Source organism: Schistocerca cancellata, chromosome 1 (assembly GCF_023864275.1).
Source record: "Schistocerca cancellata isolate TAMUIC-IGC-003103 chromosome 1, iqSchCanc2.1, whole genome shotgun sequence".
NCBI lineage: Eukaryota > Metazoa > Arthropoda > Insecta > Orthoptera > Acrididae > Schistocerca > Schistocerca cancellata.
In genome coordinates, this window is record NC_064626.1 from 570,059,319 (window position 1) to 570,084,691 (window position 25,373).

Sequence of the window (25,373 nt, forward strand, 5' to 3'; positions counted from 1 at the left end):
GCCTTTGTGGCCCATTAACCCTAACGGATATACAGTGAGTTGAAAAAAATATGGGATACCTCATAATACCTCCTGTTAGGAACAGTCCATTCCTTGTCAACACAGTCCACACCATTATGGAGTCGTTACCAGCTTGCACAGCGCCTTTTCGACAACAGGTCCATGGCTTCGTGGGGTCTGCGCCACATTCGAACCCTACCATCAGCTCTTACCAACTGGGGTTCAACCCATGTGGTCACAAGCCCAGCAGAGGTGCTGCATGAGATGTGCTGTTAGCAAAGGCTTTCGCGTCGGTCGTCTGCTACCACAGCTCATTAACGTGAAATTTCGTCGCACTGCCCTAATGGAAAGATTCGTCGTACGTCCCACACTGATTTTTACGGTTATCTCACGCAGTGTTGCTTGCCTGTTAGCACTGAGAACTCTGCGCAAACTCCGCTGCTATTGGTTGTGGCCGGCCGATGTGACCGAGCGGTTCTAGGCGCTTCAGTCCGAAACCGCGTTGCTGCTACGGTCGCAGGTTCGAATCCTGCCTCGGGCATGGATGTGTGTGATGTCCTTAGGTTAGTTAGGTTTAAGTAGTTCTAAGTCTAGGGGACTGATGACCTCAGATGTTAAGCCCCATAGTGCTCAGAGCCAAAAGAGCTATCGGTCGTCAAGTGAAGGTCATCAGCGACTGCGTTGTCCTTGGGGAGAGGTAATGCCTGATATTTGGTATTCTCGGCACACTCTTGACACTGTGGATTTTGGAATACTGAATCGCCTACCGATTTCCGAAATGGAATGTCCATGGACCTAGCTCCCTACCATTCCGGGTTCATTTCCTGTTAATTGCCGTCGTGCAGTCGTATCACGTCGGAAACTTTCTCAAATGTATCACCTGAGTTCAAATGACAGCTCCGCCAATGGACTGTGCTTTTGTACCTCGTGTACGCGGTACTACCGCCATCTGGATGTGTGCGTATCGCTGTCCCAAGACTTTCATGATCTCAGTGTAGCTTGTGGACAACAACGTTCTTGAAATGGACTGGCCCGTCCAGAGACTCGACAAGGACCCAATGGAACGCCTTTGGGATGAGCTAGAACGTCGACTTCGCTCCAGACCCCAGCGTCCAAATTCACTACCTTCTGTGGTTTTGGCTCTTGATGAAAAATGGTCAGATATTCGAACATCTCATTGAAAATATTCCCAGTAGATCTGAAATGCCGGCCGGAGTGGCCGTGCGGTTCTGGGCGCTACAGTCTGGAGCCGAGCGACCGCTACGGTCGCAGGTTCGAATCCTGCCTCGGGCATGGATGTGTGTGGCGTCCTTAGGTTAGTTAGGTTTAATTAGTTCTAAGTTCTAGGCGACTGATGACCTCAGCAGTTGAGTCCCATAGTGCTCAGAGCCATTTGAACCAGATCTGAAACAATCATAAGAAGAAGAGTGAACATAACCCATGTTAATATCTACTAAAAGTTGTCCGGATTCTTTTGACCATATATTGTATACAGGAAGCATATTAACCTCAATGTGGCGGTTTTTAACCTTTATACACATGTGATATTGTTGGTTAATCTGAGATTTAAATATTACCATATGTGCACGAAGGTTAAAAATCTCCGCAGCGAGCTTTTTAATCATCTGGCAATGGAAGATTATGTGGTTTATTAGATATAAAATAAAATTATGGAAGACGTAGCCCATTTTTAGACACAAAACATTTTGTCATGAGAGAAGATGTCACTAAAAAAGCGTGGCTATGAAAGATGTCTAAAACGCCCGCCGACGTTGGTCATACGAGTACATAATTGAAACATAGTTTTTCATCAGCTGTCCTTGGACACATTTCCTGTTTGATTACAAGACGTTTCCGAGAGTTATAACTCCATTTTAAAGGAGTATGAGGGGAAGTTATAGTGTTTCAACTACCACTGCATTTTGCCTGTTTAGGAAATGATCAACCTCGAAAATCACCTCGTTGTCGTTCTGGAAATGTCACTCAGCGGAAAGAGGAACATGTCACTGGATGCCACGTCAGGAGAATACGGTGGTGTGGCCGATTTGATAACCCATAGAAGCAGCATATGCGACTGTAAATTAAGCAGGAAGAGTTGGGGTGTTGTTGTGGAGCAAAAGCACCCCTTCGGACAGCTTCTGGCGGCTCTTCGCCTTGACAGTGTCTCGTTCTCTCATCAAAAGGTTTTGGTTGTATGCTCCTGGGACGGTTTCCCTCCTTACAAGCATTATCTGTTAGCACCATACCACGGCAGTCCCATGCAAACGTAGCCTGCACCCTTATGGAGCCACCACCGGCTTGCACAGTGCCTATTTGACAAATCGGCTTCGAGGCGTCACAGTGATTCACTCAGTACTCGTCTGCAACGGTGAGGCAGCTCAAGCCCCGTTTACACGATCGTCTCTCTTGTCTCAAATGATTACTTAAAAAAGTGAGTGAACTGCAGCATCCTTGGCGTTTTATTCCTATACTGAATACCATCTGTTTCGAGTGGTAATTTCGGTTTACACTTCAGTGCAAAAATGGTGTGTAATATGAGATCCGTTTGCTGTGCAATCTGGGATCTGAATTATGGAAGTGTAGTTTTGAGGGATTGTCCTTTTTACGAAAAAATTGAAATATAGTACAAAATGTAGGAATAAGTAGGAATAATAGACTTTATTGGTGACCAAAGGAGAATTCATAGTGGACATTCTTGCCAAAGTTCGCATGGTAAATTCTTTACGCTCAAGAGAATTGAAAGACTATGAAAAGTTTCATATAAATATTCTGCAACATAGACGTTTATTTGTTGGAGAATATGTATATACACTCAAACAAATTAAAAAATATCTAGAACGCAGTAAATAGCGCCTTCTTGCTTTCTCCTTTGTGACTCGTTTTCTTGCAAAGTCCCAAAACCATCGAAAATTACCTTTCTCATCAAATAATTGTTTTTCTCTGTTCAAATAACTTACATTTAAGCAAATTTACCAATTTAGGTTCTTGTTTATCTCCTATTTTTTCTCTGTAGAACGTAAATTCCGTCATGCTTTCAGGTATTTCGTCTATCTTGTAAGACAGGGGTGGCCAGGATTTCGGCTCATGGGTCATGACCGGTCTCGTGTGCCAAAGTGCTCAGCCTCGCTTCACATTTCCCCCACCGCCACGCCGAGAAGGGGGAACAGGGGTAATCAGTGAACACGCCGCATTTAAATGGCAATACAGTCGGACTGCATATGACGTGGTCCATATTTCTCAACAACACAGATCACAAGCAAAATAAGTTCAAATGGCTCTGAGCACTATGGGACTTAACATCTGAGGTCATCAGTCCCTAGAACTTAGAACTACTTAAACCTAACTAACCTTAAGGACATCACACACATCCATGCCCGAGGCAGGATTGGAACCTGCGACCGTAGCGGTCGCGCGGTTCCAGACTGTAGCGCCTAGAACCGCTCGGCCACAATGGCCGGCAGCAAAATAAGTGTTCAGTACTAATTAATTATTTTTGGTGCATTGAAGAGACAGTTTAATTTTTGTCTGGTGCAAACTGTCGACATACGGACGGACGCAGACGATTTCACAGTTTCACTCTGAAATTGCCACGTAATTGTGACTAATTTAGTTTCATAATCGAAAAAAGGTCTCTCACAGAAATATGCTGATCGAAATACTCTAGCACTTATGAAACCTCATTATGGAGACTTGAAAATCTACCTGAGAGAAGCAATGTAGATATTCTGGACTGTTCTAACGTAAAAAGATTCGTAACGAAAACTGGTTTTACTTTGCAGGTCAATTAGTTACATCTGCACATGCACAGGGGCGCTTTCAACTGAAACGGCAAACAATCTCGAAAACAGCTCGAAAACAGGTGTAAAATTGACAGTGTCCTCAAAAGCTTTATAAAAGTATCGTTGTAATTCTTACAAGACCACAAAAAATACGTGTTCTTTAACGCCAGTAAACTAAGGGAACTGGATTGTCTCCATCATATTATCTTTTTAAATGCATCTCCATCAAACCAGAAAGAAGTTCCCTTGCAGTGTCTTACTGTGGGCAGTGTGCAGTGAAGTCCACTCAAAATACGAAGTCTGCAATCCACTCCGGATGTTCTAATTTTCGTTCCTGCACACCTTTTTCCTTCATAAATTCAACAGTAGCGAGATTTGAATCGAAAAACGTTCCAGGCATGCACATTCACTTAACCAACGTAATATATTAAATCTTCATACTCTTCATTCATATCCATTAAAACTGGTTGCAACTGTAAATGGAATAAAGGTTGCGACTTCAGAAATTTTACTATTTGCACCATCGATTTTTTTAATGCTCCATACCTGCAAATTTAGCACTAAGTCCTTCTTGATGTTCAGAACAATTTCTTCAAATACTCCACACCTGCAACTTTAGCACAAAGTGCTCCTTGATGTGCAGAACAATGAAGCTCGTTTGTAGATCGTTGTAATTTTTTCCTCATACTGCCTGCAGGAAAATTGGAGAAACCTTTGGAGAAAAGAGAACCACTTGTATGAATATCAAGAGCTCAGATGGAAACCCAGTTCTAAGCAAAGAAGGGGAAGCAGAAAGGTGGAAGGAATATGTAGAGGGTCTATACAAGGGCGATGTACTTGAGGACAATATTATGGAAATGGAAGAGGATGTAGATGAAGATGAAATGGGAGATACGATACTGCGTGAAGAGTTTGACAGAGCACTGAAAGACCTGAGTCGAAACAAGGCCCCGGGAGTAGACAATATTCCATTAGAACTACTGACAGCCTTGGGAGAGCCAGCCCTGACAAAACTCTACCATCTGGTGAGCAAGATGTATGAGACAGGCGAAATACCCTCAGACTTCAAGAAGAATATAATAATTCCAATCCCAAAGAAAGCAGGTGTTGACGGATGTGAAAATTACCGAACTATCAGTTTAATAAGTCACAGGTGCAATATACTAACACGAATTCTTTACAGACGAATGGAAAAACTGGTCGAAGCCGACCTCGGGGAATATCAGTTTGGATTCCGTAGAAATACTGGAACACGTGAGGCAATACTGACCTTACGACTTATCTTAGAAGAAAGATTAAGGAAAGGCAAACCTGCGTTTCTAGCATTTGTAGACTTAGAGAAAGCTTTTGACAATGTTGACTGGAATACTCTCTTTCAAATTCTAAAGATGGCAGGGGTAAAATACAGGGAGCGAAAGGCTATTTACAATTTGTACAGAAACCAGATGGCAGTTATAAGAGTCGAGGGACATGAAAGGGAAGCAGTGGTTAGGAAGGGAGTGAGACAGGGTTGTAGCCTCTCCCCGATGTTATTCAGTCTGTATATTGAGCAAGAAGTAAAGGAAACAAAAGAAACATTCGGAGTAGGTATTAAAATCCATGGAGAAGAAATAAAAACTTTGAGGTTCGCCGATGACATTGTAATTCTGTCAGAGACAGCAAAGGACTTAGAAGAGCAGTTGAACGGAATGGACGGTGTCTTGAAGGGAGGATATAAGATGAACATCAACAACAGCAAAACGAGGATAATGGAATGTATTCGAATTAAGTCGGGTGATGCTGAGGGAATTAGATTAGGAAATGAGACACTTAAAGTAGTAAACGAGTTTTGCTATTTGGGGAGCAAAATAACTGATGATGGTCGAAGTAGAGAGGATATAAAATGTAGACTGGCAATGGCAAGGAAAGCGTTTCTGAAGAAGATGAATTTGTTAACATCGAGTATAGATTTAAGTGTCAGGAAGTCATTTCTGAAAGTATTTGTATGGAGTGTAGCCATGTATGGAAGTGAAACATGGACGATAAATACACTCCTGGAAATGGAAAAAAGAACACATTGACACCGGTGTGTCAGACCCACCATACTTGCTCCGGACACTGCGAGAGGGCTGTACAAGCAATGATCACACGCACGGCACAGCGGACACACCAGGAACCGCGGTGTTGGCCGTCGAATGGCGCTAGCTGCGCAGCATTTGTGCACCGCCGCCGTCAGTGTCAGCCAGTTTGCCGTGGCATACGGAGCTCCATCGCAGTCTTTAACACTGGTAGCATGCCGCGACAGCGTGGACGTGAACCGTATGTGCAGTTGACGGACTTTGAGCGATGGCGTATAGTGAGCATGCGGGAGGCCGGGTGGACGTACCGCCGAATTGCTCAACACGTGGGGCGTGAGGTCTCCACAGTACATCGATGTTGTCGCCAGTGGTCGGCGGAAGGTGCACGTGCCCGTCGACCTGGGACCGGACCGCAGCGACGCACGGATGCACGCCAAGACCGTAGGATCCTACGCAGTGCCGTAGGGGACCGCACCGCCACTTCCCAGCAAATTAGGGACACTGTTGCTCCTGGGGTATCGGCGAGGACCATTCGCAACCGTCTCCATGAAGCTGGGCTACGGTCCCGCACACCGTTAGGCCGTCTTCCGCTCACGCCCCAACATCGTGCAGCCCGCCTCCAGTGGTGTCGCGACAGGCGTGAATGGAGGGACGAATGGAGACGTGTCGTCTTCAGCGATGAGAGTCGCTTCTGCCTTGGTGCCAATGATGGTCGTATGCGTGTTTGGCGCCGTGCAGGTGAGCGCCACAATCAGGACTGCATACGACCGAGGCACACAGGGCCAACACCCGGCATCATGGTGTGGGGAGCGACATTGTGCATGCTCTGTTGCCTGTGTCTATGTGCCTGTGGTTCTGTCAGTGTGATCATGTGATGTATCTGACCCCAGGAATGTGTGAATAAAGTTTCCCCGTCCTGGGACAATGAATTCACGGTGTTCTTATTTCAATTTCCAGGAGTGTAGTTTGGACAAGAAGAGAATAGAAGCTTTTGAAATGTGGTGCTACAGAAAAATGCTGAAGATTAGATGGTTAGATCACATAACTAATGATGAAGTATTGAATAGAATTGGGGAGAAGAGGAGTTTGTGGCACAACTTGACTAGAAGAAGGGATCGGTTGGTAGGACATGTTCTGAGGCATCAAGGGATCACAAATTTAGCATTGGAGGGCAGCGTGGAGGGTAAAAATCGTAGAGGGAGACCAAGAGATGAATACACTAAGCAGATTCAGAAGGATGTAGGTTGCAGTAAGTACTGAGAGATGAAGAAGCTTGCACAGGATAGGGTAGATCACTAGCTGTCTCTTTTTGTGCCAACAGCCACAGGACCTGTGACCGTCCTTCGTACTACAAACAGATAACGAAGGGTAAACAGCGCTGACACCACTAATCTGCAGAACTTGGAGAGCTGTCCGTACCGTCAAATGCCTCAGCACGATGCTAAATGGAATGTCGCGCTGTTCCTGGTACAGCTGTGAAGGACCGAGCAAAGCCGGCCTCGTTGGCCGAGCGGTTCTAGGCGCTTCAGTACGGAACCGCGCGACTGCTACGGTCGCAGGTTCGAATCCTGCTTCGGGCATGGATGTGTGTGATGTCCTTAGGTTAGTTAGGTTTAAGTAGTTCAAGTTGTAGGGGACTGATGACCTCAGATGTTAAGTTCCATAGTGCTCAGAGCCATTTGAACCTTATTTGACCGAGCAAAGCTGAATTACGCGCCGGGTCTTGGCCCGTCCGCGGCCCTGTTTTAAGAGAACAAAAATGTATTTCTAGAACACTGTGAGCTCGGCCAGCAAAGAAGTTTCTGTTTCTGCGCATGCGCAGTGCGCAGTATAATCGGAAATGTAGAGATCCACACTCGGCAATATCTAAAGATCGTTGACGCCCTGCACACACTCGCGTCGTGGTTTGTTGCTGATTTCTACGCAGGCACAAATGGCGCACACACTTTGAGTAGTCGATTTTGACCAGAAAGTCGTGTGAAACGGGCTTAACGATGTCATCTGGAATGGTTTGGCGCGGCTGCAATATTTCTGCTACTGTCTTCGGTCCCATGGGCCTTTGAACGTGCGTGAGTAGTCGCAGAACCCGGCGTGCAAGATGATGAAAACTGGTCCATGAGTGATTTTCAGTTTCACCTCGATTGTGATAAGCCGATCTTCCAACAGCAGAGGCTCCACTTCTCATGCGATAATCTGTTCTTCGTCATTCAGACTTGTACTGCCCACAATGGAAAAGTTTGGGTACATTGTCACTGTATCATATGATGGTGCAGTGCTTCCTATTGAAGAGAGAATACGTGTAGAAGAGCGCACACCAAGTTCATGGTCGAAGCTTGATTTTTTCGAGGTGATAATTCAAAATTTTTGACTCCCCATCGTATTTCTCACAGAAGAAAAAAAATGGCTCTAAGCACTATGGGACTTAACATTTGAGGTCATCAGTCCCGTAGAACTTAGAACTACTTAAACCTAACTGACCTAAGGACGTCACACACATCGATGCCCGAGGCAGGATTCGAACCTGCGACAGCAGCAGCAGCGCGGTTCCGGATTTAAGCGCCTAGAATCGCCCAGAAAATTTGCATCGTTTGCACCTGATATTGTTTTACGTTTTGCAAGCTGATTAACAAGAAGCAGCATGTTTGTACATCCAAGAAAACATCCATCATCTATCATAACCTTTCGGCAGGCGAAGTCGATCCGTTCTATTTTGTGCACTCACTTGCTTGCAACCAATACTTCGATTGTTGATTATTTTCTGACGTCAAGAGATACGCCTCACGTTAACCTACAGTGACACTTCATCACAGAAAATCGATTGAATTCTCTAATCAGCTTTAAATATTGTCGAGAAATTTGTTGTAGCAGTCTCACAAATCCAGGCAGACCCATGTAAAATGTCCCTACCCTTTAAAACATTCCGCACGGGTGCTCTCCCTTCTCAGACTCTTAAGACGTCAACTATTTCATATACCTTTAATCTCCATTATTCCATTAACAGTTTGCGCTCATTCCCATATGTCGTTATACTTCTAGTATGTTCTTTGGTGGAACATTTTCAAATGATGTATGGCTACGTTTCAATTTAGGCGTCAAATTTTTAACTTTTGACGATAAAGTAGAAGATATAACAGTCGGTCAGTTTCGTATGAATTTTCAGAATTTTTAGAAGCGGTAAATGGTAAAAAAAAATCACGAGAGGCTACTAACTAATTGTAGAAATAACGTGGTTTTGAGGCGAAGAACGCCTCCAAGTATTTTCGCAGCGCAATTTCATCCGAAAAGGAAGTTCCTTGAAGGTTGTTCGCTAGAGCGGAAAAAGTGAAAATCCGAGATGCGAAATGTCTTCCTAACCCACCTCATGTATAATTTTTTTTGTTAGTCTAGCAGAATGGCGACGGGCGTTAACGTGACGTAGCGTCACTGCACGCAGTCTTCCTGGTCGTTGTTCTTGGACTGAGTCTGCAAGACGTCTCAGTTGTTGACAGTAGATGTCAGCAGTGATGGTTACCCCTCAGACAAGCAATTCGTAGTACCACACAGCCGCTGTTTCACCATACGCATTACACTTCCGAGGATGCGCGCAGTTCTTCTTCGGGGAGTTGCTGTTCTGTTTGGGTTTAACCACCCCTTTGCTTCCCTTGTGTTAGCACAAAGACGCCGTTTCTCGTTAGCTGTAATGATACAAGATAGGAAGGTTAATGTTGTTCTCGAGCCAGTTGATGACAAGCAAGCAGTAATGCACATATTGCCATCGGCATATTTTTGTGATTTTGACTTAGAATATGCATCACCCATAGTCTCGACTTTTTAACCTTCTCTATTGCCTGCAAATGTCGCACGATGGTGGAATGATTCCAGATCATCACAGTTGCCAGTTCTCGAACACACCGACGTGGATCGTTGTAGATTAACGCGTTTAAACTATCTTCATCAAACCCCGAAAAACTTTCTGAACGTGGAGAGTCACTAATCTCAAAACGATCCTCCTTAAAACGACAAAACAATTTTCTTGCCGTTCTCTGTCCAATAGCATCATTCCCCGTATACGGCGCAAATGTATCTCTGTGCCCCCCCCCCCCCCTTTCCCCGACGCTGTCGCCCCTCTATTGAATTCGACCAGAAGAATATTTCGGAAATGTTCCGATTTCTCCACTTGGCACTCCATTTCTAGCTTTCACATCTCCACTCCAAATAACTAAACGACATCATGTAAACTCAAATAGCAGCAGCAAACTATAAATAAAAAACTGACAATCGATTATTAAAGCCATAACGATAGGACATGCAAAACAAAAAGGCTACGTACTTATGCACCACACTAATGCAATGCCATCGGCAAACTTCAAAGTTTTTCCAGAGGAGACGAGATACTGGCAGACGTGAAGCTGTGAGGACGGGGCTTGAGTCGTGCTTGGGTAGCTCAGATGATGCCGGCACAGTAGCTCAGCGTGTTCGGTCAGAGGGTTAGCTACCCTCTGGAGTAAAAAAAACTGCGTTAATGCATCAACGATAAACTTGAACAAGTGTCATAGGACGCGCGCCCCGAACAAATACAACGATCAGTTACGAACAAAATGAGATTTTTAAAAAAATGGTAAAGCACTTGCCCTCAAAAGGCAAACGTCCCAAATTCTAGTCTCGGTCGGGCACACAGTTTTAATCTGCCAGGAAGTTTCACATCAGCGCACACTCTGCTGCAGAGTGAAAATCTCATTCTACAAAGTATTTATTTCTTTTCCATGAACTTCAATTCCATTTCCAAATTTCTCCTTGATTTGTTTACTGTTTTTTACAGTGTACAGACTGAATAACATCGGCAACGGGCTGAAATCGTACGCCTGTCTCATTCTCTTCTCCGCTACTGCTTCCGTTTCGTATCTTTCGTTTAACATAACTGCAATCGGGTTTCTGTAAAAGTTTTATTAATCTTTCGCCGCCTGTATCTTATCCCTGCAGTGTTTATTCCTTATACAGGGCATCATTCGTCTATTTCTCATACGCCCACACAAATTTCAGTAAATTACGTGCCACCTTCAATAGTTGGCAAAAAAATTAACTTTCCGTCTGTCGGCAGTGTAGCGAAATATACATTTTATAGCTAATCACGTTATTTTTGTTTCTACTTCTTTTTGTTGTTGTCTTCAGTACGAAGAATGCTGTGAGGAAGCTTTTCAATACTTGTCTATCCTCTCTTCATTTCTGCTTAACTGCTACATCTACATCAGTTCAGTCCTGTTTACTGTATTCAAGTCTTGGTCTCGCTCTACAATTTTTACCCTCCACACTTCCCTCTATTACCAAGTTAACTACTCCTTGATGCATAGTATGTTCCCTGTCAACTTACACCTTCGTTTATTTATTTAAGCTGTGTTATTGAACTCCTTTCTCCACGATTCGAACCAGTATCTCGTCATAAGCTATCGAATGAACCCAATTAATCTTCAGCATTCTTTTGTAACATCACATGTTATAAGCTTCTGTTCACTTTTTTCTGTACAGCTTATTGCCCCTTTAACATTTAGTTTTTTTTTTTTCAGAAAAGCCTTTCTTTACTTCTTCTGCTGTCGACCATTTCGCTACCCAAACAGCAAACTTATTCTACTATTTTTGGCTTCTCAATTCCTAATTTAATCTTATTCGGCTACGCTCCATTCTCCTTACTTTACTTGCACTATGATTCGACGAATAGTTTTTTTTACTGATATTCATCTTATAAACTCGGCTCAGGACACAATTAGTTTCCGTTCAAATTCCAAGTACTTTGCCATCTCTGAAAGAGTTACTTGAGCAAACACAGTGTATGAGTGTTAAGAAATCGTGTTCGCTAAACGCAGAACTGTATCCGACAATTATACAGTTGAAAGCAAAGTGGACAGGAGTTTGAGCAACAAATTGAATTAAGACAAAGAGAAAATTTCTTGGTTTTGGCAACAGAGAAGGCACTGGTATCATTAATTTTTTATGTAGCATATGCTTAGGAATAATGTAAGTCAGGTGACAACATCATTAAAGGAAGAATTTTGATCATTTGAAGTTTTAAAATTGTGGTGGAATGCAGGCGAATAAAATTAGGTAACGTTAACGGAATCAGATTAGGAAATGAGACACAGAAAATAGTCAGTGAGTTTTGCTATCTGCGCTGCAAAATAACTGTGTCCGAAGAAGAGACGATATAAAACATAGATTAGCACTAACAAGAAATGTATTAGTAAATGAATTTATTGACACCGAGCCGGCTGATGTGACAGAGCGGTTCTAGGCGCTTCAGTCCGGAACCGCGTTGCTCCTACTGTCGCAGGTTCGAATCCTGCCTCGGGCATGGATGTGTGTGATGTCCTTAGGTTAGTTAGGTTTAAGTAGTTCTAAGTCTACGGGACTGATGATCTCAAATGTTAAGTCCCATAGTGCTTAGAGCCATTTGAACATTTTTTTTTTTTTGTTGACACTGAATACAAAACTGAAGTGTTATGTTGTCTTTCCTGAAGATGAATTTGTTGGCACCGAATACAAAACTTAAGTGTTATGGTGTCTTTTCTGAAGATATTTGTCTGGAGTGTAGCCTTGTTGGGAAGTGAAAAGTTGACGATAAACAATGCAGACCGGAAGACACCAGAAGCATTTCGAATGGGTGCTACAGTACAATGCTGAAAATTAGATGAGTAGATCTAATAGGTACTGTATCGAATTGTGGAGAAACAAATTTAGGGTACAACTTGACAAAAAGAAGGGATCGGTTGACAGGACATATCCTGAGGCATCAAGGAATCGTATTCAAGCAGGTTTAAATAGGTGCAGACTGCAATAGTTATGCAGATATGAATAGGCTTGCACAGGATAGACTGGTGTGGACCACCACAGCGAGGAGGAGTTTCGACATCAGTCTAGAGTTAACGGCTGGCCACACACTTTGTCAGAGAATACGTATGCGCCATATTGCACTATTGGAAATAGCGTGAAAATAAAATCTTGATTTTTAATTACAGGCATGGTGGAGGCTCGAGCGCTGAACGAGCTAACGCATAGAGTGACGTCAGCTCTGGATGCTTTCACCGGCCGCAGCGGTGAGCAGTGCAGTGAAGCATGGAGCTGCAGGTTGCAGAGGACATTCCAGGAAATTGACCGTCGAACCAGCGTACCCAGGTCAGTGACTGCGCACGGCGGCTGTCTACAGTTGCTCATTCCATTGGAGAGAGTCACAGAGCTGGCTCACGCTCTTCCCGTTTCTGACAGTTTCAACGCCGCCATCAGCGCCGACTTCAAGGCGATAAGCATTCGACTTCTCCCGAACTTCAGCTTTTAACTCTGGCTGACTTTCTATGTTCAACAGATAATCCCATTCACACAATCGCTCATCAGATTTTACCAGAATTAAATTACAAAATTAGACCTGTCTGTATTTTCCGTGATCTACCCAGAGTATGTGACTACGTAAATCACTAACTTCGTTAGCAAAATTGATGTTTTGTGGTATTACCAATGTAGCTAACAAATGGTTTACGTCAAATTTAACAAGAAAAATGTGAAATATTTCTAACTGGGGAGATGCCACTGAAGAAGTTATACGCCGTTCAGGCTTAGATTCGTTATGGTACTCATACAGGAAAACGAGATTTTAATGCACATTCAGCAGAATTAGTTCTCTTTATAGATAACGTGAGTATTTTAATCAGTCCCATCAGACACAAAGCAACAAAGGAAATAAAAAATAATATGGTCAAAGCAATTCCTGACTTATTTTGTCATTTTCTGGAATGATCTCTATTTAAAAGTATGAAAGAAAATCGTTACTGCACAGAAACCGTTGCAACATCAATGATAAATTTATTGTTTGATCAAGAGATAATAAGACAGGGTTCCAAATCTTAGGGTATTCATATTTATCAGAACTGTAATTATAAATAAACAAATAAATAAAAGTAATCAAACTTACGAGCTTCTCAGGCAACTCAGTTTAGCTATTTTTCCGCTTCGTGACACTGCAAATCTAGGTGAGAAGCAACTCAGCATGTTAACATTATGTGCTTATGCCTTTAGGCAGCAGTGTCGTCTGAAATTATATTATATGGTAATATGGTTTTAAGAAAGGAAGTTTGCTGTAAGAATATATCACGTAAGTAAATTCTCTCGATGTAGGTGGTACATTACGGTCCGAAGGAATTTCGATGTCCGTAACTAAAACAACAGAAAAATGTCACCTTCGTGATTTTATTAATATCGATTTTAATTCAGAAATGGCTGAATGATGATGCTACCAACACCTCTGATCATATTTATGTTTATACAAAGCCCCTGATAAGCAGCGGTATTAAATTAGAAAGAAGACGTAAGTTTCTTCTGCGAAACGTATGCCACAAAAGAATTTATGTTTAGAATTTTTTAGCTTATGTAAGACTTACATACTTCCTTACGTTACTAAGCGAAAATTTTTTATTGTTATGTAAGCTCATATGTGAGTGGTCATCCTGCAGCCACATAGAAGTACGACTGATGTTGAATAACGTGTAGTTTGTTCATTCCGTATCACAGTAGTACATCATAGGTATAGTCAATGGAAAAATTAACTAAATCTTTCGGTTGTTCACTCTGCAGAAGCTAATAGCCTAAGACAAGTTTAAAAAACGCTAGACATTCGTTATCTACTTACACAATGTCCAGTTCCAGCAACTTTCTGATCCTGTACCATTCAGGCTGAAAATATTGAGCGCCTTCCGCAAATCGGCATCTGTTTTCCTCTTTCGCCTCGTAATATCTACAGCAGAATGAAGAAACTGCATCACCAAGGTTTGCTTTTAATTCTGTTCTTGCCAATAAGGACCCAAGATTTAGTCAAAGTCACTGATAGAACCGACCTATTGGTACACAAACTCAGCATCGTTTTGTCCTTCTTTCGTTGACTTTTTTTCATTAATATCAACTTCTTCGAAAGATGAGAGGTTGTAAACGCGGTACGATGAAAGGTTGTAAACGCGGTACGTAAGACTCTTGGCCCTGTTATTACGAGTGAAAAATTTGTAGTTAAATTACGATGGGCTTCAAAATGCCTTGGAATCTGTTGATTTGGGAAGTTCAAAATTTTACTTTGTGCAGTACAAATAGAACTCGTAGCAATGTGCAGTCAGAGCTTATTCCATTAGTTGAATTAGGGGATTGCGAGAGCGTCAGAATAAACGTCTCACTATTCACGTAATTTTGTACTGTAGCGGAGCCTATTCAGCACAGTTACCTTGACGCGTCAAACTGTCTGTACTTTCTATAGTGCTCTACATCCTACACACAGCTCTGTTCGCGATGGTTTCAGACTCGTCGTGCCAAAATGAACGGAAAATTAAACTGAATTAAATACAAAATCTTCGAATAGAATTGAAGATAGTAAAACTGAGACTAGTGACGCACCAAAAAAGACGAAGAAAGTAACAGTGTTCAAAGAAACTGTCGACAAAATAATGAAGTCAATGCTTACAAGAAATTCCTCATTTATCTCGAATCAAGAACTCGTTATTCTGTTTTGTGCAACTTCACAGAGAGCGTTTATTTTGAGGTTATGGCGCATAATGCAGAACCGTCTCCATTGACTCCTACAATGGGAATACACTTTCGTTATATCGAATATTATTGTTTCCTTGCGTTATACGAAATGGTGTAGCACGAATTATTCTTTATATTAATGTTGTTGATATTTTTTTCTCTAAAGCATACAGTGTTTGAGTAAAACAGGATAAAAGAGCGGAGAAATTGACAGCGGCTCACCTTTATTAGACGTTCGTAATTTTTTAATATTCATGTTTTTCCGAAGACACGAAATTACAATGAAGCCACAACCTTCATATTCGTCGGAGGTGCGCCCTCCCCCCAATCTTTTTTCTTTTTCTCTGAATTTGATAAGCAGTAATGTGAAGCCAAATCTGCAAGGACTCGCGCAATAAAACAAACTTTGTCAACAAACGCTAAAATTGTTAGTATAATTCAGTTATAAAAGCCTATGTACGCTATATGGATTAATATATTGTGACACTGAAAGTAGGGGAAACGCAATGAAGAGAAAGAAAGAAGTAACAATGTTTCGAATAAATCTGTGAGCGAAAACAGAAGGAATCAAAATTATGTATTGATAAACGACAAAGGACACAGGAGAAATATCCTGGAACTCGCACGCTCAATCCAAAAGAAACGTTCTTCACCTTCCGTGCAAGTGCAAATTTTTCAGAATTTAAGTAGCATAAAGACCAGAAATCGGAGCATCAGTGGTATGCAAAAAAGTTTGACTATATCGGATGAAGACACTCAAAATAGAGAAAAATTCAGAAGGAATCTGAAATACTTTGAGGTTGTTGTACAAAAGTATCAGAGAAGACAAATGTGAGAAGACTTAAATACAGGCTACTGAGAAGTAAGCCAGAGGAACTACAATAGAAAGATTAAATCATGAATAGTTGTTTTACATCTGCATGATCTTTCAGGCTTCGAATCAAAAGAAGCTGTTAATAATATAAAGTTGCTTAACGTATTAAAAGGTGGGCGAGTAGAGAAGTTGGTTTACCTCTGTAATATTTTCCACGTTGCTACTTTTTGAAATTTCGGCGGGAGGAAAGATCTGCGATGATCTGGCAAAGATAATGCTCTCTTTCAAAGTTGCTCATATTCAGCAGAACGACTGAGTGTTCAATAAGACCAAATTGCCACACATTTTATTCGGTGTGATTAAATGCTGATCCCAGACTAAATAAATAAAAATCAAATACTGACAAGTGAAATGATGAAAGGAATCACAGAAGATACCTATGGTCTGAGAACTCAAATGCGCAAAATAGAATTTTTGTTGTGGACGTACATTGTATCCGAAGTCGCGTGATTGTGATACTTACTGATGAAAAGTAGTCGTATTTATTTGCATCTATAGCAGCAACGATTATTCACCTTTGCTATTACTAGTGTTTAAATGTGTGGCAATAGGGCATACATGTATTAGTAAGGTTTCTGGCTTAGGGCAACATATAAGCAAACAGCGTTATACTGATGTGAAGTGACAATTCCTGTTTGATATTGGTGACGTGCACAGTACACTATGATTGAATTATCTCATTTTGATAGTACTGAAGGGCGACCTGTTTTCATTGTAAAAATCCATTCAACAGCAAAGATCGCATAAAACATTTCTGTATTTAAGACAAGTAGTCTCAACAGACATTTGCTGTTATCTTCAGGTCTTAAAACTCTTTTCGTGAGTTATACCTCATACGTCAGTTAAAGTGGACTGGCACTGTTTAGAGTATGTTTAGACGTACTTTTGTGTACCGTGTTTATATGATGTAACATGCTTCTGTGAGCAATATGCATATGGACACGGCTTTTTGCACAAGGTGCTTTATGTTTTTAAATATTTTAGCGATGACAGACTGTTTATAATTTGCTGATTTTTATCCACTTGACATTTTGTGCTGTTTTAAGACCTGGAGATGATAGGAAGTGTCTGTTGAGACCGGTTGTCTTAAATAAAGACATATTTTATATCTTGGCTGTTGAATGGGTTTCTACAACAGTACACTATGTTCACCGCAAGAATCCTGTTGTATGAACGGAGGAGACAAAGAAAGCACTTCACAATTGATCAAATAACGCCACACAGCGAAATCAGTGTCAGGTGTCTACTTATTTTATTATGTTCTGATCTACGACGTTTAGCAAATTTTAAAAGACAATGTGATTATCATTTTTAAATTACGTATGTAGCTGTTGCAAGCCATAGTACGGAGCTTATGAGACGTAACAGTGCAAAAATTTTTGACTTCTTCCCTCATATCAAGAAAGGAATAAAGAAATTAGAAAAAAAAGAAAAACCAATCAATCAAATGTCTTGTGAAGTGGTTTGTCTATCAAAAGTAAGAACGAAATAGATTAGAAAAACATTTATCGAACCTTATTTGCTGTACATGATTTCAAGAACCATTCAAAGGGGCGTCTATCTGTTTGTAGTTTATTTCTTAGTTTTACACAAAATAATTGACCGACTTTGAAGGAAACCCTTTTGACGGTTAACTGTGGAATCACACCATTGCAACTTTTCATGCTCAGTATAGCTAGGCCTTGAAACGATAAAATTGTTGATACCTCATTTGTCTCCCTAGTGCCTGCTGCTCTCGAAATGGCCTAAATCTAGTACTCTATATGAAGGAAGCCATTTTGAAAGTCAAACAACACAACAATGCAATTTTTTGAGGCAAAGTAGCTACGCCTTGAAGAGATGATTGTTGTGACATCTCATTTGCCTTCTCCAGATGCCCTGAATTTATTAGCTGATTCGAAGGAAGCCTTTTGATAAATATTACATCAGCGTAACTATTTACCCGCAAAATAGCTAGACCTTGAAGACAGTAGCTTTTTCACACGTGGTTAGCAGCAAATGTTCATGAAAGATTTCAATTTCCCTCAAATCACGTTAACTTTTTCCTGAATTATCCTGATTACTTTTAGATAATTAAATATTTTTTTCGAAAACTAAACCTAACGCTTGTATTGTTTACTACACCATTTGTCCGTTTCCAACTCCATTAAAATCTATAAAAATTCAGCCATGAATTTTAATCCAACCAACAGTTTAACTTTTTATTAATTATCCTGATTGCTTGCAAGCAAGTAAACCCTTATTAGCAAAAGTAGACCTTACGCTCGCCAATTTGATACCGAATTTGTATACTTCCCACTTTTCATTTGGCTATGAAAATTCGGACTAGAAGCCACCGTTTAATTTAACAAGGAACATCTAATGCGGAGATATTCTCTTACTAAGTTTCAGCCAAGTTTTTGCAAAGGAAATTGTTTTTCTGTACTATAATAAGAATTTAGTTATTGCACATGTACTAGGATTAAATTAAGGAAGTGATGGATGCGTTGTGTAGAACATTGTTCGCGTTATGGATCAAGCAAGCGTACTGACGATAATTGTTGCTGAAATGTAGGAACGTTCCTCTAATGGTAAGCAGTCTTTCAAGCCAAATGAAAATGTTCAACCGTGACATCATAGGTAATAGTTTACTTTAAGGAGAGTAATCACTTTTAATCGTAGAATCTGTTGGTCGCCTAGATGTTTTGGTTTTTCTTGTCCTTTTTCGTGGAAACGCCGTTTCTCAGGCCTGATACATGTTACGTGCATCCTGCAGGATTACCAAGGCTACTCTACATACAACTTATTTAAGCGCGGATGGCAGATGGCCAACATAAGCCGACAGCAGTTGCCTTTATGTAAGATAGAACAAATTCGACAGTATTTAATTAAATTGCTTTCTGAAAACCAGTCGCCTCTCGCGATGTTCTTAGATCATGTCTGAGCTCTAGAATTAAAATCAATGGCACTTGGTGGCTTGAATAAAACGAAGTCCCTGTCATGTGAGCAAATTTGCACACCTGGCAAAAAAATTTAACTCTCAGAAGACACGACAATAACACGATGTAACATAGTCGTTATTCAGAGAGAAAAAGAGATCAAAAGTTTTTTCACATATTCTATAACCAGTTGAAAGCACTGATCGTTGATTGGATCCCGCAGAGCGACCAAATTGCGAATATGTTCATTATGACGTTTCAACTGTGCTTCCAGAAATTGACGGACGCTTTCTGTGGAGTTGAGACCGGATGATTTAACGGGACGGTTGAGATGCAGCAGACTGTCTCAGTATTCGTCAAACGAGGGATTTATGCGTGCAGCACTGTGAAACAAAGGGCTTGTTGTTTATGGGAACTACTGCATTTTAGTGTGACGTATAACAAAGAATATATACATTTGCTCACCACAGATGGTTATTTTGAAATAAAACAAAAATGGTTGTATTCGTTGAGAACACTTTCCTTTCAAAGAATTATGTTTTATTATGATATTATTTACCATTTCCTTGCGTCGAGCGAAGCAAACTCATTGATTATGTCACTGAAGTCAAATTCAGTAAGTATCTTATTGTATCGACGAAATAACTGAATTTGTCGGTCTGGTACACCTATACTCTATCTTAAGTATTGTCTTATCACCTTTCATTTGCTGAAACTGCGATCACAAAATGCTGCAGTGATTAGAATTGTCATACATTTCTTCAAAGCTATTTCAATGTATAGAAAAGCATCTCGTAAGTCATACTTTGGAAAAGAAATCTTCAGTGTAGTCAAACGGGAAAATGTGTCTGTGCTCTTTATCAGCTCTTTCTACTGTAATTTGAAAGCCGCTACTTCTTTAACTAGTTCAGCTGTATCGATTTATTTGCTACATTTGCGACCAAAATCTACCGTATATTTTTCGAAATAAGATACATAACTCTTATTTAAGGCGTCAGGAAATTAAAGTGAGATGAAATGATGCGATACATACGAAATCTTTTACCCATTTTACTTACTATTCTCTCAAACACTTTGAAGCACTCTAACTTAAAGAGTTTCACTCCAGTACTCGGCAACCATAAATCGACAAAAACTGGAATTTTTTCGGTTCAATAGCACAGTATGAACAAAAGATTTTATTGAGTCAATAACTTGTTTAATTCCCCACAAAACAGACGAGTGACTGACGCAGTAAACTGTTTTATTTACGTACAGTGGCAACCCTCATGACGTCGTCTCTTACGTACGAACCTTTCGTTTTACAGATTAGACAGTTTCATATCAAAACGCAAGGAATTTATTTGCTGATTACGCAAACAACAATGTTATCATCGTCGACACAATACAAGACACTGGAATGGAAGTCGGTTACATAAAGTTCTTTGGACCTGCTGTTGCGTAAACTGTCGAGCGCTTGTTTCCGTAACAGTTAAGATTAATGTTCGATTCGAGCGCCTGAAGAAAACAACACAGTGGGTGACAGGGTCGTTGTGTGGGGAGCCGTAGAAACATCCAGCTATGTGAAAACGCAATATGTCAGAGGCTCGTGTCAGTAGTCAAATGAGCCGTAATGTATTCTAACGTACGACACTCGTGTATACCTAAATGACATTCTTGCATGTAGTAGCTAAACCGTTATCGTGCTTGAAGGAGGACCGTGAGAGAGGGCTTAGCGTGCCGTCGACGACGTGGTCGTTAGAAATCGTAGCACGAACACGGATCGCAGAAGGACTAGGAAGAAAACTGGCCGTAATCTTTTCAAAGGCAGCGTCCCGGCATTCTCCGCAGTCGACTTAGGGAAACCACAGAAAACTTAAGTCTGTGAGTCCAGTGTCTTAGCCACTGCTCCACCTCGTTCTTTAACATCAAGGTTGCATCTACGGCAGGCAGTGTAATGGGCTAGATTAGTTCTTCTTCATGCACGTGTTTCAGCGCTAATTGTAAAAAATGGTTCAAATGGCTCTGAGCACTATGGGACTTAACATCTGAGGTCATCAGTCCCCTAGAACTTAGAACTACTTAAACCTAACTAACCTAAAGACATCACACACATCCATGCCCGAGGCAGGATTCGAACCTGCGACCGTAGCGGTCACGCGGTTCCAAACTGAAGCGCTTAGAACCGCACGGCCACACTGGCCGGCGCTAATTGTACCATTCCACTAATTTTTTCTATATACTGGAGTGATAACAAATTAATGACCGTTGATATCTACGTTATTGGGAACAATCACGATGGATGGATGGGGACTTTCTATTCCTCTGAAAAATTAGTTCAGTTGGTTTACCACTGCGGCAATCGATGGCGCTGCAGTGAGACTTACGTGAATCTCTTGTAGATTTATGATAAGTTGTGTCGTGAAGTGTTTATACTGCTGTTCATCCCTCACATAAAGTTTTCGTACATGACTCCGTTTTTTCCTTTACTGCATTTCTTGCTAATTTTGCACCCGATTTCTGGTGATACCCTCCTGGAAATTGAAATAAGAACACCGTGAATTCATTGTCCCAGGAAGGGGAAACTTTATTGACACATTCCTGGGGTCAGATACATCACATGATCACACTGACAGAACCACAGGCACATAGACACAGGCAACAGAGCATGCACAATGTCGGCACTAGTACAGTGTATATCCACCTTTCGCAGCAATGCAGGCTGCTATTCTCCCATGGAGACGATCGTAGAGATGCTGGATGTAGTCCTGTGGAACGGCTTGCCATGCCACTTCCACCTGGCGCCTCAGTTGGACCAGCGTTCGTGCTGGACGTGCAGACCGCGTGAGACGACGCTTCATCCAGTCCCAAACATGCTCAATGGGGGACAGATCCGGAGACCTTGCTGGCCAGGGTAGTTGACTTACACCTTCTAGAGCACGTTGGGTGGCACGGGATACATGCGGACGTGCATTGTCCTGTTGGAACAGCAAGTTCCCTTGCCGGTCTAGGAATGGTAGAACGATGGGTTCGATGACGGTTTGGATGTACCGTGCACTATTCAGTGTCCCCTCGACGATCACCAGTGGTGTACGGCCAGTGTAGGAGATCGCTCCCCACACCATGATGCCGGGTGTTGGCCCTGTGTGCCTCGGTCGTATGCAGTCCTGATTGTGGCGCTTACCTGCACGGCGCCAAACACGCATACGACCATCATTGGCACCAAGGCAGAAGCGACTCTCATCGCTGAAGACGACACGTCTCCATTCGTCCCTCCATTCACGCCTGTCGCGACACCACTGGAGGCGGGCTGCACGATGTTGGGGCGTGAGCGGAAGACGGCCTAACGGTGTGCGGGACCGTAGCCCAGCTTCATGGAGACGGTTGCGAATGGTCCTCGCCGATACCCCAGGAGCAACAGTGTCCCTAATTTGCTGGGAAGTGGCGGTGCGGTCCCCTACGGCACTGCGTAGGATCCTACGGTCTTGGCGTGCATCCGTGCGTCGCTGCGGTCCGGTCCCAGGTCGACGGGCACGTGCACCTTCCGCCGACCACTGGCGACAACATCGATGTACTGTGGAGACCTCACGCCCCACGTGTTGAGCAATTCGGCGGTACGTCCACCCGGCTTCCCGCATGCCCACTATACGCCCTCGCTCAAAGTCCGTCAACTGCACATACGGTTCACGTCCACGCTGTCGCGGCATGCTACCAGTGTTAAAGACTGCGATGGAGCTCCGTATGCCACGGCAAACTGGCTGACACTGACGGCGGCGGTGCACAAATGCTGCGCAGCTAGCGCCATTCGACGGCCAACACCGCGGTTCCTGATGTGTCCGCTGTGCCGTGCGTGTGATCATTGCTTGTACAGCCCTCTCGCAGTGTCCGGAGCAAGTATGGTGGGTCTGACACACCGGTGTCAATGTGTTCTTTTTTCCATTTCCAGGAGTGTAGAAGACGAGACTTAACTTAAGAATATGACCTGCGCGCAAGATAACCGCTAAAAGTCTGATTTTGTGTTTATTACTTATCTAAACTTCGACGTCCGTAGGCATTACTAGTCATTTCGAAGGGATTATGTTGATTCGATTTGTGACAGTTCGTCTTTTAATGACAGTAAGTCCCCAAGCTTCGACATCTATAATTCCCTGTGGCAACGCGACATTTATCGCCATCATTTTCCATCCAGTTCGCTGAAGTCGTAATATCTCTTACCAAACTCCTAGAGTAGGAACGCGTATGCAGTGATCATAGCGTACTGCGCATGTCAGCAACATAAGGCTCCAATAGTCAGGTGCCGTTGGTGTGGCGCTGCTGTTTACAGTTTGCGTTAGGACCGGACCTTCAATATTACGTCTGTATAAGAGGTTGATAATTAAGACTCTGAAAAGAGAGTGTCAAGGAATTAAACTTTGGTCACTAGAAAGGTATAACAGCCCATAAGTGGTTGGTACTGGGTATTCCTTAGTATGATTTTTTTCTTGTCTTATCAAAACTGGCAACAGTGCAGTACGTGTGCTGTTGGGTTACAGATTTGGAGTTCTTATTTAAAGGCCTCCTATATGCTTGGTGTCTCAGCGAGTTTACTATCACAGAGCAAAGAGCGATACGATAGTAGCGTTATCACCAGCATTATGGGCCTTTGTAAACACCCCAGAAGCATCACTAAAGTTTGTGGCTACAAAATCAACTCAGCTTCATTTTCCGTACGCTCTTTTGAAAGCATTCATAAAGTGCAAAAAATAAACAGACTTCGGGTACGTATCATAGTAAATGCCGTGTGAAAGTGCTCATAACGTTTACTTAACGACTGGCTGTTTATGGCGGTGGGTATGGGGGAAGGAGATGTGGGTTGGGTTGATAGGGTAACTGTGACAAAGGAAAGAGGTGATAGTCCAAGAGAATTGTAAGCACCACACACACACACGATGTCGTATCAGCATTGAAAGTAAAGACAATGGATACACTTCCTTGTGATCTTACCAGGAAAATTTCGATACGGATAGAAACACTTTGAGGTTCTATGTAGGTGACTCATGCCGTGAGTCTACTCATATCTGTTTTGCATTGCGTTTTCTTTCCGAGTACTGAATACACCTCAGTGTATACAGGATATGTCTACAGCAGTCGGAGAAGCCTTTTCTCAATCTTGTGCCATGTTTAAAAGTCCAGAACGCTTGATCCGGTGTATTTGAACTACAAACACTCTCCGCGCTCGCTCTACTTTCACGTGTATACAAACAACTGTGAACTGCATGGTAGAGAGTGGTTCCCACTGTACCACATGTTAGAGTATCTTCTTGTTTCATTGTCTGCCTCCGTTGCTGAATTGTCAGCGTAGATGGCTGTCATGTGGAGGACCCGGGATCGATACCCGGTTATTGCCAACGTACGGGTCGCGCTGTCTCGTGATGGCAACTAGGAGCTATTTCATTAACAAGTAGCGGCTCGAAGGTCTAGAAAAAAGGCATAACAAGCGGGAGAGCGGGGTGCTGACAACATGTCACTCCATCCGCATGACGCCGCATACCAGAGGATGACATCCCTTGGGCCTTCAGTTCCTGTACGACGAGCTAGTTTTCTTGTTTCGTTCTCGAATGGAGTGCGAGAAGAGTAATTTAATGGCTCTGTGAGCATTCTAATTTGTCTGATCTCGTCTCCGCGGCTCCTATGGTAACGCTGCATACGAGAGTGAAGGGTATTCCTAGATTTCTCACTTTATTCTGAAACTCGAAATTTTGTAAACAGACTTTCGCGGATAGTTGGAGTCTGTTTCAAGTTACTGCCAGTTCAGATTGGCAACTGTCCTCGGGGTCATACTAACCCGTGACCATTTGTGACAGCTTTCTTTGTACACGCTGTGCTGAAAAACAATGTTTCCGAATTTTGTACGTGGCAACTCTTAAAGCTGTTTAAATAAAACAAACGTTTTCAACATTCTACATCTTTATTCTTCATCTCTACAAATTTATTTCTCAACACAGTCATCCTGGCGAGGAGCATATTTCCCCTAATGAGAGAAAAGTTTCTTGATACTGTCCGAGTAGAATGTTTGACTTTGCTGACAGAGCCAGAACCTCGCCTCTGCTTTCACCGCTTCATCACTAGCAAAATGAAGTCGTCGAAGGTGTTCTTTAAGTTCTGGAATCAGATGAAAATCGGATGGGGCCAAGTCGGGGCTGTATGGAGGATGATCGATAACAGTGAACCCAAGGCGTCGCACTGTTGCAGATGCCGC

The 25,373-nt window shown here is 42.4% G+C and overlaps 1 protein-coding gene across 1 annotated transcript in view; it reads left to right on the forward strand.

Moving 5' to 3' along the window:
• The window catches only part of LOC126191351 (uncharacterized), a 102,211-nt gene extending 89,072 nt beyond the window's left edge, over positions 1-13,139 (forward strand). The window contains exons 4-5 of the mRNA XM_049932228.1: positions 12,823-12,979; positions 13,070-13,139. Coding sequence (XP_049788185.1) covers positions 12,823-12,979; positions 13,070-13,139 — 227 coding nt within the window. The remainder of the gene's footprint in view (positions 1-12,822; positions 12,980-13,069) is intronic.
• The last annotated feature ends 12,234 nt before the right edge of the window (positions 13,140-25,373 follow it).